At 46.2% G+C, this 15951-nt stretch overlaps 1 protein-coding gene across 1 annotated transcript in view; it reads left to right on the plus strand.

Annotated features, from left to right (window-relative positions):
* The window catches only part of ANKRD6 (ankyrin repeat domain 6), a gene marked incomplete at its 5' end in the record, with an annotated part of 42117 nt that overhangs the window by 11049 nt on the left and 15117 nt on the right, over window positions 1-15951 (plus strand). Inside the window, 4 exons of the mRNA XM_015407099.1 lie at window positions 2329-2427; window positions 7926-8024; window positions 12173-12271; window positions 15000-15098. Coding sequence (XP_015262585.1) covers window positions 2329-2427; window positions 7926-8024; window positions 12173-12271; window positions 15000-15098 — 396 coding nt within the window. The remainder of the gene's footprint in view (window positions 1-2328; window positions 2428-7925; window positions 8025-12172; window positions 12272-14999; window positions 15099-15951) is intronic.

Here is a 15951-nt window from a genome sequence, read left to right on the forward strand (position 1 = left end):
TCAGATCTTCTGTGCTCTTCTAATCTTTCTGTTGTAACATCTAGCCTAGAAATGCTGCACAAAAGTTAATCCTACTTAAACTGTTACACAGACAAATCTATCCTTTGACTGTGGTGCCAGAAATAAAGAGGCAATATCAGTCAGCTATTTCATAGCTTCTACATATCTGGGTACCAAATGTTTGATTTGTTGCTACTGACATTGATATCGAGAAAGCAGATCTGCAGTTGTCTTAGGCCATAGGCTCAGAGCTAGATTTTATTTAAAGGAGGCTTCTGGCTTTTACTGCAAAGAATAGTCCCTTGTCTCTTCCTCTGTCTCTCTGTCTATCTGTGCACATTGATAACCGTGATTTTTTTCCAAATGGGGACCCCTCCAGAAGGCTTATGTCAGGGGGTGTGGCTTTCTGACACACTACCAGTGATGTCAGGGGGTGTGGCCTTATGACACACTTCCGGTGATATCGGGGGTGTGGCATATGCTAATGAGTTATGCTAATGAGCTCCTGCAGCTCTTTTTCTACAAAAAGACCCCTGAATGTATGAATCCTACTATGTCTCATTTGTTTCTTAGGGTCAAGCTATACAATAGGGCTGCAATGTGTTGGTCACAGGCACATAAATGGACTCACAGTCAGATGTACATTGGGGGAACTCACCCTAAAAAGCACTGATTTGCCCAGTGCTGTGAAGGAATGCTGCGACGGGGGAGAAGAAACTTCCAGGTTCCCTCCCACCCTGCTTTTGGCAGTAGAAAGGCTTCCCCCCATTTCTTCCATATGCCCTGGGATGGCAAAAAGCCCCTTTGCCACCCTTTCTGCTGCTGGGGTGGGGGGGACTGGAAACTCCTTCACCTCTCACAGCACCCAGTAAATGAGCACTTTGAGGTTGAGTTCTCCCAGTGTATATCTGAGTCTGGTCGCACATCTGTAACCTGGCACATATTGGCTGAATCATGTAGTTATGTTCTTATGGTCATTTAATTGTTTTCTGCCTAAGGTCCAGGTCATATGCTCACTTTGGCTTGTCTGAGTAGCTTTAGGCTGACATTGCTCTCCAATGCTTCCCTTCTTCCAATAGTGAAAGGTAATGTAACAAAAGGTAGAAAGATTAACTCAAAAAAGAATCTAAAAGTAAATATCATCTACAAACCAAAGTAACTAAACAAAGTGCTCCCTGAAAATAGACTATATACAACATTTATAATGTCAAGAAATCCAAATATGTTTGCATGATTCATAAAATATGCATATATGCGACCATGTGGGGAGGGGCACAGTAGTCAATTGCCCGATGATGGCAACTCAGAAGGCATTTCAGACATTGCCTTTCTAAAGTTTGTTCTAGGCTAATTATAGATGTGCCTCTTTTGTATTCAACCTTGCTGACTGTAATAAATGGTAAATATTACCATAAACAATACATGTTTAAAAATAAAAAATCTCTTCCATACTCATCATATTAATTTAGGCCCTGAAATCAAATACCTTGAAACTCAGCAAATGTAGTTCAAGACACTTCCAGTATACAAAGTTATATCTGTCTTTATCTGTGTCATTTGACTCCTAGCTTCTACATGTAGCTGAACTCATGTAATGCATTTCAGTCCAACAGACCTGATTGCTTCTTTTCAGAAATAATGGGCTTGATCCTGAGTCCTGCCAGTGGAGTCCTATCCAGAGTGCTGGACTTCCCTATGTATCTCATGCTGATGGCAGTCCTCCGAGTTCCCCAGAATTCTCTCATAGGAATCAAAAGAGCACTGTCTAGGCAAAGTGAGGGTCTGCAGTGGAGTGGGGAATCCTAGCAAATAGTCCTCCCACCTTCACAGTGGACATTGGCATTCTGCCAGCATAAGTGCTGTTACATGGGTAGAACCTACCCTTAGGATCTAACACAGTGGTTGCTTCCAAGCAAGGAAGGTATAACCATGTAAGGAAGCAGCATGAGATCTTGAAAGTAGATCATCATCGTAATGACATGCATGTATACAGAGCATGAGCACAGTAGTTATGCATGAAAACTGACACATAGGTTTCATTCTGTTTTCTAAATGTGAGTGGTTTCTGTACAGGAAAAGCAGAATATTTGAAATGCTGAAGATGTCTATGAATAACTGCACTGAAGTAATTTGACAGACTATGACATTAGTTTGAGTCTGAAAGCCAGGGTGTTACCTGGGCTGAGGTCAAAAGAGTGAGTCTATTTAATTAGCACTGTGTGTGTGTGTCGCTGTTTATGGGGAATGCATTGACATGTATGATGTATGTGCATGTATATTTGTGTCAACTTGAAATAAAATGTGTTGGTAAATTTCCTCTCTTTGCAGGGTGATCAGACAGCTTTGCACCGAGCTACTGTTGTAGGGAATACAGATGTAATAACAGCTCTTATCCATGAAGGGTGTGCTTTGGACAGACAAGACAAGGTAAAGGGAAAATGTACAAAACTATCCCCCCCCCCGGCTGTTGTCTCAAAAGTAGGCTATTTGGGGTGCGTTTATAGAGGAAATGTAAATAGTTTAAAATATTATTTTTTAAAGTCACTGACTAACATCCCTTGAAATATCTATATATCTGTTTCTCAAGTGTGGCTTAAATCTGCAGATTGGGGCCATGCTTACCCCAAACAGATTTTTCTACAAACTTGGGTTATACCCCCACCCCCAGTTTGCAGAAAAATCCAAAATCTTCGAAAAATACATAAGGGTTTTTTAATTTCCCTCAAAGTAAAATACCTGAGCATTGTGGAGCCTGGGGGCCGTGGTGGGCTCAGCAATGGTGAAGCAGCCAAGAGGCTGCGCCGGGCTGGATAGTGCCTGCCAGCAAGTCTGAGGACAATGCTGGGTCCAGCAAGAAAGGGGAGGATGAGAATCTCCCCTGTGAGTCTCATGGGGCCCCCATTGGTCTGTATACTAATAGCAAAGTTGGCCAAATCTGTGGATACTAAATTTGGTGACTTGTGCTGTGAACAGGTAAGACAGATCGTTCTACAAACCTGAAAAGGGCCCCAGGTTTGCAGAAAAATGTGAAATCTAAAAAAAAATACAATGGGAGGGGTTTAGAAAAATGAAAATGATAAAAGGAGTGCCTATAGATTTAAAAAAATGGATTCCCTCAGTGGCTGTTGCTAGGTAACGACAGCATTGCAGTTTCTGTGAGTAAAAGGCAGAGGGAAGGGGCAGGGCCTTAGAGGGAAGACTCATTGGGGCCAGGCCTGGCTATGGTTGCCAGCTCCAGGTTGGGAAATTCCTGGATATTAGGGGGGGTAGAGTCTGGGGAGGGGAGGGTTTGGGGAGGGGAGAGGCCTCAGCCAAATATATTACCAAAGCAGTCATTTTCTTCAGTGGGACAGATCTCTGTCATCTGGAGTTCAGCTATAATTCTGGGAGATCTCCAGGCTCCACCTGGAGGTTGGCAATCTTAGGCCTGGAAGCACTCTCTGGGTGCCTTGATACCACCTGACTTTCATGACTCATCTAGTCCTGGCTGCTTGCTACTGTTCAACAGCAGCCACCCTATGAAAGCCAGTGTAATGTAGCAGTTAGAGCTTCAGAATGGAGATCCAGGTTCAAATCCCCATCTTGCTGAAGAAGCTGACTGGGTGATTATGGAACAGTCACATACTTTCAGCCTAAACTACCTTACAGGGCTGTTGTACAGATAAAAAGGAGAAGAGAATTGGCTACAAATGAAGCAGATAAATAATAAATATGGCTGAGGATGGAGGCAGATAAAAGGTAGGTTGGTGAATGGCTGAGAAGGACAGAAGGAGACAGGGAGAGGATATGGCGGTTGCCAGGAGGAGGGAAAGATGAAATATTGTGGGGAGGGGGATACAGGGTGAGGTGCCACCCCACAAGCCCTTGAGGGTTCCCTACAATGCAAGTGGCTGGTATCCTGGACCACAGTTTTCATAGGTAGAGGCTACTGGGGAGGTGGGGAGGGAAAGCTTACGACAGAGGGTCAGATAAAAGTAAGGTGGCCAGGTCTTGGTTGGAAAATACCTGGAGGCTTTGGGGGTGGATCCAGGAGAGGGCAGGGTTTGGTGAGGGGAGGGGCCTCAGCATGGTACAAGGCTATGGAGTCCACCATTCAAAACAGCCATTTTCTTCAGGGGAGCTGATCTCTGTCAGCTGGAGATCAGTTGTAATAGAGAGAGATTCCCAGGCCCCACCTGGAGGCTGGTAATCCTAGATAAAAGTAGGTTGGCTGTTGGGTGGGAAGGAGATAGGGTGGCCAACTCCAGGTTAGGAAATACCTGGAGATTGGAGCCTGGAGAGAGTTGGATTTGAAGAGCGGAAGGCCTCACAAGGGTATAATGCCATTGACTCCACCCTCCAAAGCAGCCATTTTCTCGAGGGTAACTAGGGTTGCCAACCTCCAGGTGGGGGCTGAAAATCACCCAGAATTACAACTGCTCGTCATATGACAGAGATCAGTTCCCCTGTAGAAAATGGCTGGTTTGGACGGTGGATTCTAAGGCATTATACCCTGCTGAGATCTGTCCTCTTCCCAAAACCTCACCCTCCCAGGGCTGCATCCCCAAACCTCCAGGAATTTCCCAACTTGGAGCTGGCAATGCTACCTGGGGGTAGATGGAGGATGGCAACCCTAGAAGGAGAGAAGGAAGCAGGAAAAGAGGAGAGGCTATGGGGGCTTTCAGGAAAGGGAATGAGGAAATGGTGGAGTAGGGGGGAAATGAGATGCCTCCCACATGTCCTTGTGGGTTTTCCCTTTGTACTTCCATAATCCATTGGTGAAGCTTTGATAGTGACATTATTATTAGCAGTATTTGAGTGGCTGTAGGCTTTTATTTTTACATATTGTGCAAGATGACCAAACGTGTTGCTTTTTAGCTCAGTATTGGTTATTCTCAGCTGATCACCATGTTGTTTGGAGGCAACCATTTACAGCTGGTTGGGTTGTGGTTTTGCTTAGCCATGGTTAAGAGATTATGATCAAGCCACAGCACTGCCTTTTGGGGCTTAGCTATTGTGATGTTTCACTATGTAAATATTTATTTCTGTGTTTTAATGTGGGGGTTTTATATGTGTGTTGCTGTGTTTTAAAATGCAGGCCTCTAGAGTAAGAAAGGGTGCCTCGATGGGTGAATGAAATGTGTTATTATTGGATGGTAGCTGTACCCTAGGGGGGTAGAGTTGACTGGTTTGTTCAGAAGGTTTCTTTGAGGGAGAGGAGGAAAAGTGTTGAGTGGGTGAAGAGATTGTGAGGTGCTGTGGAAAGTAAGAGAAATCTGTGCTCTTTAAGTTATTAGCCTAAGTGGCCAGGGCCACGTTATGACTTTTGTGGGCCCTAGGTACTTTTGCCTTCGTAGGCCTAGGGTTGACAGGTCCTTTCGTCTGCCAGCGGGGGGATGGAGTGGACATTCCAGGAGTGAAAACTGACGTTGTCCCCAGTTCCCCTTGAAACAATGACATTGCTTGCAACATGTCTGCATCACCTGGAAGTGACGTTAGCACGTCAGTGACGCTGGGGCAACGCTCTGGATTTTGGGCAAAACTCTGTGGTGAAATTGGCATCAAATCATAGAGTTTTGCCCCAAAACCAGAGTGTCACCCCACCTGATGTGCCGACATCACTTCTGGGTGATGCAGGTATGTCACGTGCGACATTGCTGTGTGTGTGGGGATTCCCTCCTGCTGGCCTGCTGGCTGGTGCTGGGCAAGAGCCCACAAAATTGGGGATCCCCCACCCCCACTGAGCAAATGGCAACCCAACTTGGGGCCCTCCCACCATAATAATATCAATATTAAAATTATTTTTGATAAAACTTTAAATATTTCAACATTTTTATTTTTTTCTGTTTCAGGCAAAATTTAATAGAGTTTTGTGGGCTCTGAAATTTCATTTTTTTTCTGCGGTGAGAAAAAAATTAAAACATTTCTGTGGGCCCTTAAAAGTATAAGGGTGGGGCTGTGGTGGCTCAGAGGTTAAGATGGAAGGTCTGTAGTTTGGCAGTTCGAGACCCTAATGCCACATGACAGAGTGAACTCCTGTCTCTGGCCCCAGCTCCTGCCAACCTAGCAGTTCGACAGCAAGAAACTGCAAGTAGATAAATAGGTACCGCTTTGGTGGGAAGGTAACAGCGTTTCGTGCGCCTCAGCGTTTAGTCATGCTGGTCACATGACAACAGAGAAGTCTTCGGACAGCTCTGGCTCTTCGGCTTGGAAATGGATTTGAACACCGCCCCCCTAGAGTCAGATTTGACTAGCTTTCGAGCAAGGGAATCCTTTACCTTTACCTAAAAGTATAATGGGCCCTAGGCACTGTGTCTACTGTGCCTGTGGATAAGTTGGCCCTGTAAGTGGCAAGTGAAGAAAATAAGTCTTAGGGGCTAGGTCTGTTTAAGGAACTTTTGAGAATGGAGGAGAACTGTACCTATCTGAAATTATTACGATTATGAACTATACTGAAATTATTATGTTATACTTCTAAATAAACTATATTTATGTTTAGGAGAAAATAGCTGCTGTATTTAAAGGATTCCCTTTTACCCCTGAGCCACCCCCACGCGCTGACGTTTCTGTCATTCTGTGAAATATATCTAAGCCATCCTGTACTTTGGGTTCAGCTAAGAAGTCTAAGTCGAGAGCCTTTGGCAGCAGCTAAAATAAATAAAAAAGCATTAAGGTGGGGAGGAGGCAGCACAACTATGGTTGCCAAGTCTTCTTACCTTGGCGGCGGGGGAGGCTCTTCGGGCTCCGGGAGCTCCTCGGCGGTGTGCGCACGCGCTTTGTGTGTGCACCGCCAGCATATCACAAGAAGTGACGTGCTACTTCACTCACGTTGAGGGCGTGGCCCAGATTGTTGGAGGGAAAACCATAGAGTTTTCCCTCCGACGATCTGGGCCACACCCCCAACGTGAGCAATGTGGGTGCATCACTTCCTGTGACACAGCCACACTGTGCTTCGGGGGGCGGAGTTCCCCCCGGGGCCCGATTCCGCGGCGGCGGCAATCGGGCCTCCAAAGCGGGGGTTTCCCCGCTCCCTGCCTCCACTTGGCAGCCCTAAGCACAACACCTAGGGTTGCCAGCTCTAAGTTGGGGAATACCTGGAGATTTTAGGAGTGGGGCCTGGATAGGGCAGGGCTTGGGGCATGGAAGGACCTCAGCGGGGTGTAATGTCCTAGAGTCCACCCTCTGAAGGAGCCATTTTTTTTCTGGGGGGCCTGATCTTGGTAGTCTGGAGATCAACTGTAATAGTGGGAGATCTCCAGATCCCACCTGGAGGCTGGCAACCCTAACAAAACTTGACACCTCAGAACACTTCAGAGAGGGGCCATTACAGGTGTCCCTTATAAGGGATCAGAGAAAAGAAGCTAAAAATTACAGCTACGAGTCAGGATTGTGTTGGCACTGGTGTCGACCACATTTAACATTAACCAGGGTTCATGCTTAACCAAGATTTGTAACCAGTTTAAAACCCTAGTTAGGAATGGACCTTGACATTAAGTATAGAAAAGACTGTTGACAAACATTTCATTCATTCCAAAAGAAAAAAAACAATAATAAAAGGTTTGTTTCCCCCAGGACTTTTCAATTCTTTCACTATCAGTCTAGGGGAGAAAAAACCCTTCCCTCTCAAATTTTTCCTTTTCCCTCCGCAGGCCTTTACATCTCTAATCAGAAGGTCTCTCGTTATTTGTTTAAAGAACAGGAATGTCTATGGAGTAACTGCTTTTCTTGTTTCTCTTAAAACCCTGCACTTAAATGCTGACATAGTAAGCACAGCAAGGTTTTTATTTCTTGGTTGAAGGAAGTGTAGAATGTCTACTGCAGTCTAGAAATATGCAGTGTTGTTCTTCATAGAAACACAGTAACCAGCTAGAGTGTTAAAAAATCTTAAAATGTGATAAATCACTAATAGACACAGTACTTTAAGTTTTTCTATGCTTGTTCTTCAGGATGGGAACACAGCTCTCCATGAAGCCTCTTGGCATGGATTCAGTCAGTCCGCCAAACTGCTTGTTAAAGCAGGAGCTAATGTTCTTGCCAGAAACAAGGTGAGATGCATGTACAAAAAGAAGATTTCAGGTTCTGCTGCTAAAAAAAGAATACATTTTAAAACCTTAGTTACTTCTCATGAGTAGTTTCCAGCAGTGACATTTTTTGACAAGTGACAGTGATGTTTGTGGCAGGACTTTGAATTTCCTTTTAATTAAGTGTGCCTTGATCATTCCATCATGAGGAAATTTCCATATGGGAAATTTTTGTGTTTTGACAGCTGACACAGAAAGAGTTCAGGAACACTGAATGTTTCATTAAGGCCCCAGTCACACGAAAGGTTTTGGGCCGGGAGAGGGACGGATCGGGGGCGCAACAAACGGGCACGATCCCACCACAAAATCTGGGAAACGTTGCGCACCCGTCCCCGATCCAGCCCTTCCGGCCGAAAACCTGCATCAAAAATACACCACCTCCAAAGGAGGTCTTACCGGAACGGCCGGGGCAAGCGCGGCCGTGGGATCGCCGGTGTGTCCTTCTGCCGGCGCATCCCCGGCTTCTGGCCAAACTGCGCATGCTCACACATGCGCAGTTCGGCAGCCTCCCCCTCCCGACCGTGGCTTCCTCCCCGGCATCTGATCGTGCTGGGGAGCAGCCAGGGAAAAGAGGCGCCGCGGCCAGGGGATCCGTGGGATCCTGCCACAGCGTCTCAACGTTGGATCGGCTCTATTTAGCCGCGCTTTGCCTCGTGGTTTCCCTGCCGTGTGGCAGGGACCTAAGTATGGCTAAAGAGCACTAGGAGTTCCTCTGGCATCCTTATTAGTATGGAAAGGGATTCATTGCAACTGGTGTAGGAAAACCAATCAGGTTAACAAGAAAAATGGTAATAAAAATCCATTTTATCAGAAATAAGAAAGCCAAATGAATAGAAAAGAAATGTTTAACACTTCAACTAGAAGGACAAGATTTTGTTAAAACCTTTTTGGAAACTTGTAATTTTTAAATTCTGTGTTCTGGATTATATTGTGAGGAAACTCCTAAAAGGAGAAGTGGAAGAAAGGGGGGAAAGAACAGGAGTATGACTCTGATCCAGTGACCTATTTGTGAAAGGAGAGTTCATTTTCACCACAGTCCTTTCCATCCACTGGTCCCTGCTGACCCTCAGAAAGATAATTTCTGTGGTCATAGGGATCGTGTGAAGGTGGAGGAATAGTTATGGTGATTGGGAGGGAGAGGGAAGAGGAGAATTCAATTACCCACTTCTTCCTCCTCCAAGTACAGAGGGGGGAGGCAGAGATGTTGGCCCTTTCTGCACTCACGGCTCATTGTAGTTTACTGCAGAGAATTTGAGCAGTTGAGCCTTTAAAGGTTGACTTCATATTTTGTGTGCCTGCCCTCTGCACTATTCCTTTATCTCCAATTTATTTTTTGTGTATTCTATTATGCATTCTGCATCTACAACCAAACCCCACATTTTTTGCTTAATTGTGCTTAACATCACTTGTGACCTGTGTGTGTGGGGGGGTGTTGAATTGCCACTGACTTGGCTGAGTGCATGCACAAGAGATGGGGCACACCACACTCTCCCCTTTCTCTCCTCTCCTCCTCAGTTTCCCAGCTCCTTTGGCTCAACGCCACTGGGCTACTCTGGGCATGGGTAACCCATAGAGTGATGCGAGATCGGCGGTTGGCTGGTCTGTCGGTCAGTTTGTGCTTCAGCGGCAGCATCTACCATGGCAGTGATTGTGGAATCATGGCTGGAACTGGTGGGGATGTGGTTCCTCCAAGGGGCAGGGTGGGAGAGAAATCTTGCCAGAAGAAACACTTGCAGAGAGCAGAGTTTTTCAGCTTGCAGGAAGGAGTCCAATAAAAAGCAGATATTTCTCTCCCTTTCTCCTTATGCCTCCAACTCTGTATCGAACCATATGTATGTGTGTGTGGGGCAGATAGCAGCTCTCAGCAGTGGGAACTGGCATTGCTGGTGTGGCGAACCCATCTTTGGAAAGCCCCCCCCTCGAAATCTACCCCTGCTTTCCCGCCAAAAGTGAATTAAAAAAAAGAAAAAAGATTTAAGCCCAACCCTGATGCTGACTGCCTCCCTACACTGGGTGCAACTGGCAGAGGCGAACTCAGAGCCTTGGCCATTTTACAGAATACCAAGAGCCTTTTGGCTTTTGTCCCTGTCACGGCTCAGGTGGGGTGTCACTTGACGCTGCCACCACTCTGGTTCTAGGCTCCTCTGAGAAGGCCCAGAGCACTTTCCCAGGCCTTTAGACCTCCCTTTTGGCCGAATAATAGGCATGAGGACAAGGTAGAGTGAACAATAAAAATAGTTTATTTTATAAAAGGTCAAACAAACAAGGTGCAGAAATATAACAGTAAGTGGGTGAAAAGAAAAGAAATCAAATGCCCTAACGCGTCGAAATATATACTGTCCTTAGCTCACTATTCCAAGTGACACTAGACTACTCACCCTTCCCTCAGGATGAGGGTCTTCCCCACAGCAGCCTCAGTCCCTTCTGGCTCTGTCTCCTGGGAAGAACAGCTTTTCCTGCTGCACCAGATCTTTTATTCCAAGCCCTCCTCTTTTCCTATTGGTCAATTTTGGCTCCAAAACCTCTCAGGGGCTTCTGGGAGTTGTAGGCCCAGCCTCACCTACTGCTAGCCAGGCTATCTGGGCCTAGTAGGCCTCTGGTGGCACAGCCCAGATCATGACAGTCCTGATGCTTGCAAACATGAAAGTCTTTGGGGAAACTCTTGAGAAAAAGCCCTCTTCTCCCTTGAGGTTTCTTCCCCATTCAAACCATGAATCTTGCCCATGCAATATTTTCAATTGAAAGCAAAACAAAGGACTCCCCAGGAGGACACAGAAGGGGGTGGGCAGAGGAGTGGCCTTCGAGGGGGCCAGAAAAGGGGCGAGGGGAGGAAATCCGAAGAAATGTTTCTATATTCAAATTACTCCAGTGTGGAGGCGGGGGAGGGGGACGTCCATGGCAAAACAGCATTCAGAAAATCTGGGGAAAGAGCAGATGGAAACCGAACTGAGAGCTGAGCAATGCAGAATTTAAAAATAACCTAGTGGAAATGCAGAGCGAAACCTGTAGGCAATGCAGAATTAAAAATATACTGTGAGTTGAAACCGGGAGGCAATGCAGAACAAAAAATATACTGTGAAGCACAACAGCGGGGAATAACCCAGTGCAGAAAGGGCCTTTGTTTCCTTCCCTGTCCTTACTTTAGCTGCCTAACCCACATGATTGTTTGTCCCTGTGGAATCTAGGGTTGCCAAATGGGCCCGGGGGGCGGGGAATCCCCCGCTTCGGAGCCCCGATTTCCGCCCCGGCGGAATCGGGGCCTGGGGGGAACCCCACCCCCTCCGGTGACGCAGCCACGTTGCTGACGTTGGGGGCGTGGCTGGGCTCGCCGGGGGGGGGAACCCATATGGTTTTCCCCCTGACGAGCTCGGCCACACCCCCAACGTCAGCCTGGTGACGTCCTGCCGGCGTGCGCGCCCAAAACAAACTCCCGGACACCGCCGAGGCTCCCCCACTCCGAGGGGTAAGTGGATTTGGCAACCCTAGTGGAATCTGACATCTGTCTGAGGGCTGAATTGGACTTTGTTGCTGCACTTCCCTCTCCTTCTGTAGACAGATTACTGGTTCCAAGCCATTTTGTCTTCCAAAAGAAGTGTTAAGACCTTTCCCAATGAAAAGACAATAATTTTTTTTTAAATGACCAAAGAACCAACAAGTAAACATAAGAAACAAATCTTCTTTTTACAAACTATCCTTTTGTTAAACTCTGGTCTTATCCTGTGCTGCATACAGTTTTCCTTTTATTTTTTGTTATTGGGTTTTGAATCAAAATTCTAATTGAATGGATTCTGGTAGGGGGGCCAGCTGTCTCATTAGTTTATACTCAAACATTTGGTCATACTTTGTGAATTAGCATACAGCAAAATTTGTACATGTGCTTAGTAGGCTTTCAGTAGAGCCTTGTAAATAGGATTGCAAAACAAATGGCGTATGTGTATAACTTGGCAGAAAATATTGGTAATTTATTTTACATTTAGGATTCATTTTGTCATAGAGATTATAGGACATATATAATGTGCGGAATTACAGAAGGAATGTAATGCAGTTAGGGTCCTTTATTCATTTTGTGTCCTTACTAAAGTTTATGTGTGTTTTACCTTCTCTTTCCTAAGGCAGGCAATACACCATTGCACTTGGCTTGCCAAAACAGTCATTCGCAAAGTGTTCGGGTTTTGCTGCTTGGAGGCTCTCGGGCAGATATCAAAAACAATGTGAGTATTAAAAAACTATGGCATCTAGATTGATGAAAATAAAACAGGTTAGAATTTTCTGCATAGATAAAGCTAGCAGCAGTTACCAGAAATAACCAAATTACTGAAGGTGAATTTGAAGGAAGTTTGTCTTTGTTGTCTGAGTAGCAGCTATTATATTCAGAAAAGATAAATTTCCTGAAATGGTTAAGAATTGTATAGAATATGTAAACCTCTTTCCCCCATTTTTATTAAATGTAAAGTAAATGTAAAGGTTCCCTTGCTAGAAAGCCAGTCGAATCCGACTCTAGGGTTGCGGTGCTCATCTCCGTTTTAAAGCCAAAGAGCCAGCGCTGTCCGAAAACATTTCCGTGGTCATGTAGCCGGCATGACTAAACACCAAGGCGTACGGAACGCTGTATCTGTTACTAAATACGATATATATATAATATACTAGGAGAAAAGCCTGTTGTATAAAAGCAATACAACGAGCTCTAGAAAGAGGGCCCCCTCCACAGCAGGCGTGTGGAGCCGCCTCCGCCTCCAGGTGGTCTTGGTTTCCTCCAAGCGAGCTACGGCAAAGAGGCGAGCGGCGTTACCCGGCACGTATTCTGGCACCCCTCTGTCGTTCAGAGAGCCACTGCTGCCTCTTGCTCTCGGGCCGCATGTTCCCAGGGATACGTAGGCGGTTGCCAGGCTTCTGTTGCACCAGTGATATGTGCTTGGGCTAGCCCGCACGCTTGGATCCTGTGTCTCTCCGGGCTGAGCAGGGTTGGCTCCAATGTTCCCTCTAAGCTGTGGAGTCTTGTGAGCAAAAATTCTCGTTTGTGAGCTGCTGGCATTAAAGTTGTGAGCGAGCGATTTGGCTGCTGCATATATCAGTTTGCTCTGGAGCCATCCTTCCTGAGCTAAGACAGAAATGTGTGAGTCGGAGGCTAAAAACCTGTGAGCTAGCTCACACTAACTCAGCTTAGAGGGAACACTGGTTGGCTCCCGCCCTCCGCCTTGGAGAGACCACGCCAGGGCCAGGCGCAGGGAAGGCAGGGTGCTGCTGCCGCAAGCACCGCTGCCTCCAGGAGGTCTTGCAAAGAGGCAAGCGGCGTGACCCGGCACATATTCTGGCGGTCCCCTGTGGTTGAGAGGGCTGCCACTGCCTCTTGCTCTCCAGCCACACGTTCCTGGGTGTGCGTTGGTGGCCGTCGGGCTTCTGCTGCTCTGCGTTGCTGGAGTCCCACCCACAGAAGGGTCGACCAGCGTCTCGGCCTCAGTGTCGTGCAAGGTCTCTCCAAGGTGGGGGGCAGAAGCCAACCCTGCTCAGCCCAGAGAGACAAAGGCTTCAAGTGCGCAGACCGGCCTGTGCGTACTTGAAGCCTTTGTCTCTCTGGGCTGAGCAGGGTTGGCTTCTGCCCCCCACCTTGGAGAGACCTTGCACGACACTGAGGCCGAGACGCTGGCCGCCCCTTCTGTGGGTGGGACTCCAGCAATGCAGCCACTGGATTGGCACACCATTGGAGTGACAGGTCAGCGATCCAAATGCTGTGGGAGTGTGTGGAACGTTCACCCCAAAACAGCATTATATATAAGGAGAGATATGAGAGAGAGAGCCACCATCCAACACAAAGGTAGGAGGGCATAAGCATACTGACTGCTATGCTACTTTATGGCATTTTTCCCCCATTTATTTAAATGTATTAGATACTTTTGCAAAAGATCAGCAGTTGAACCAAACAATCGTATTATACCAACCCATAATGCTAATTTTGAATTATCTAAAAATTAGAAGCAATGTAATAACAAAGATAGTTGTCTCAACCAATCCCTACATTTGGCCAAGCTATGTCATAATCAGCAGTGTTATTTTGGACCAACCATCTGGTTGCAGAAATAATATTAGTACCATGCTGTCTCATGAAATTAATGGACCAACATCGAGAGAAGCTGAATCAAATGGTTAAGTCCTTTGTATTGCTTATTCAACTTAATGAACTATCGAACTTTTATGAAAAGAAATAATTAGGGCTTGTTGGAGGTTTAAAGTATACTGCATATTTAAGGAGGTTTAAAGTATACTGTATATTTAACAGAACCAGTGCCATGATCACAAAACTGCTTACTGTAACATTGTGGTGAACCAGAAAAGCTACTGCTAAGCAAAGGATTTCAGCATTGCAGCCTAAAATGTCTCATATGCCTAAGCAAAATACTATTGTAGAGCCACTGTATCACAGCCACTAACCTGTAAAATCTGTGATGTGTTAAGGGAAAAAAGTCAGACAGAGCTATGTAAATAAACTGTTCAGGCTAATTGAGGAAGGCTGAGAAGTCAGTAGTGACACTCTCTGAGGTATGGTTGCCAAGTCGGACTTACCTTGCCAGCGGGGGGCTCCTGGGTGGCTTCCGGTGCGCGCGCCGCATGCACGTCACAGGGAAGTGATGTTATGACGCCGGGCACGCTGGGGGCGGGGCCATGACCATACAAGGGAAAACCATAGAGTTTTCCCTTGTATGGCCGTGGCCCCGCCCCCAGCGTGCCTGGCGTCATAACGTCACTTCCCTGTGACGCGCACGCTGGGGCGGGGTTCCCCCCCGGGGCCCGATTCCCCGGCGTCGGGGAACGGGCATCTGGGGCGGGGGCATCTGAGGATTGCTCCAGCCTGACCCTTTTGCTTTGGTTAAAGTGGTAACCACCATCTTAGTTGACTCAGCAACACATTTTCTTATTGTAATTGCATTTCCCCCCACTTTTCAGGCAGGAGATACCTGTTTGCATGTTGCAGCACGTTATAATCACTTACCCATCATTAGGGTGCTCCTCAGTGCTTTCTGTTCGGTCCATGAAAAGAATCAGGTCAGTGCATGAACTTCATTATCCATTATGCCCCCTTTTCTATAAGGCTTCCTGTTTCCCATATTTGGAATGGAGGATGGGGCCGCTGCATTCTTGTCCATGCAGAAGGCTCTTAACCGTATCAGTATATTGGTGTATTGCATTGCAGCTGTCGCTCTGGTGTTAACAGAGCCTTACAGAAATGCTGTATCTTTGGTTTGTCGTTATCAGAGTCCATCACTGCATTTTCATTCCTTGCTTTTAGACTTTTTAGGAGAATTTTCAGTGTGCAATGTGAAAGCTGCCCGACTGATTACAATTAAATTAGACATAAACAATAAACGTGTTTTCACCATCCAGCTTTGTTCTGAAACAAAGCACCAAATAATCAGATATCTTCCCAGCTCTGCATACTGACTTGGTAGTACATAAGCAAGGATGTGGAACCATGAGGAACAGCCCAATGCCAAAACTTGTGGCTCCAGTAAATTAAGCCATTTGATGCCGCATATTGGCACGCTCATTCCAGTGCCATAAAGCAATGTTGTGCTGTTGTAGGAAAACTGCGACATTCTATAGTACAGATAAGGTGCAACATGCAATTTAGAGGCTGAATTCCTTTCTTGACCTACCCTTGTTTAAATGGGTGCTTGTATGTGAATCTGTCAACTTAGTACTTTCAAACTGTTTGCTTTCCCTTCCAGTAGCGGTCTGGAGAGGGCATACGAAACAGAAACTTGATATGAAAGACACAATACAAAATTACTGGTTTTAAAGGTTAAACTTGGTAATGATAAACGTTTGCACAGTAACACAATCAGCCTATCCTGCTATTGATGGAATATCATATTTCACTGAATATCATGAGGGAGAC

Source organism: Gekko japonicus, unplaced genomic scaffold (genome assembly GCF_001447785.1).
Source record: "Gekko japonicus isolate JY-2015 unplaced genomic scaffold, Gekko_japonicus_V1.1 scaffold2866, whole genome shotgun sequence".
NCBI lineage: Eukaryota > Metazoa > Chordata > Lepidosauria > Squamata > Gekkonidae > Gekko > Gekko japonicus.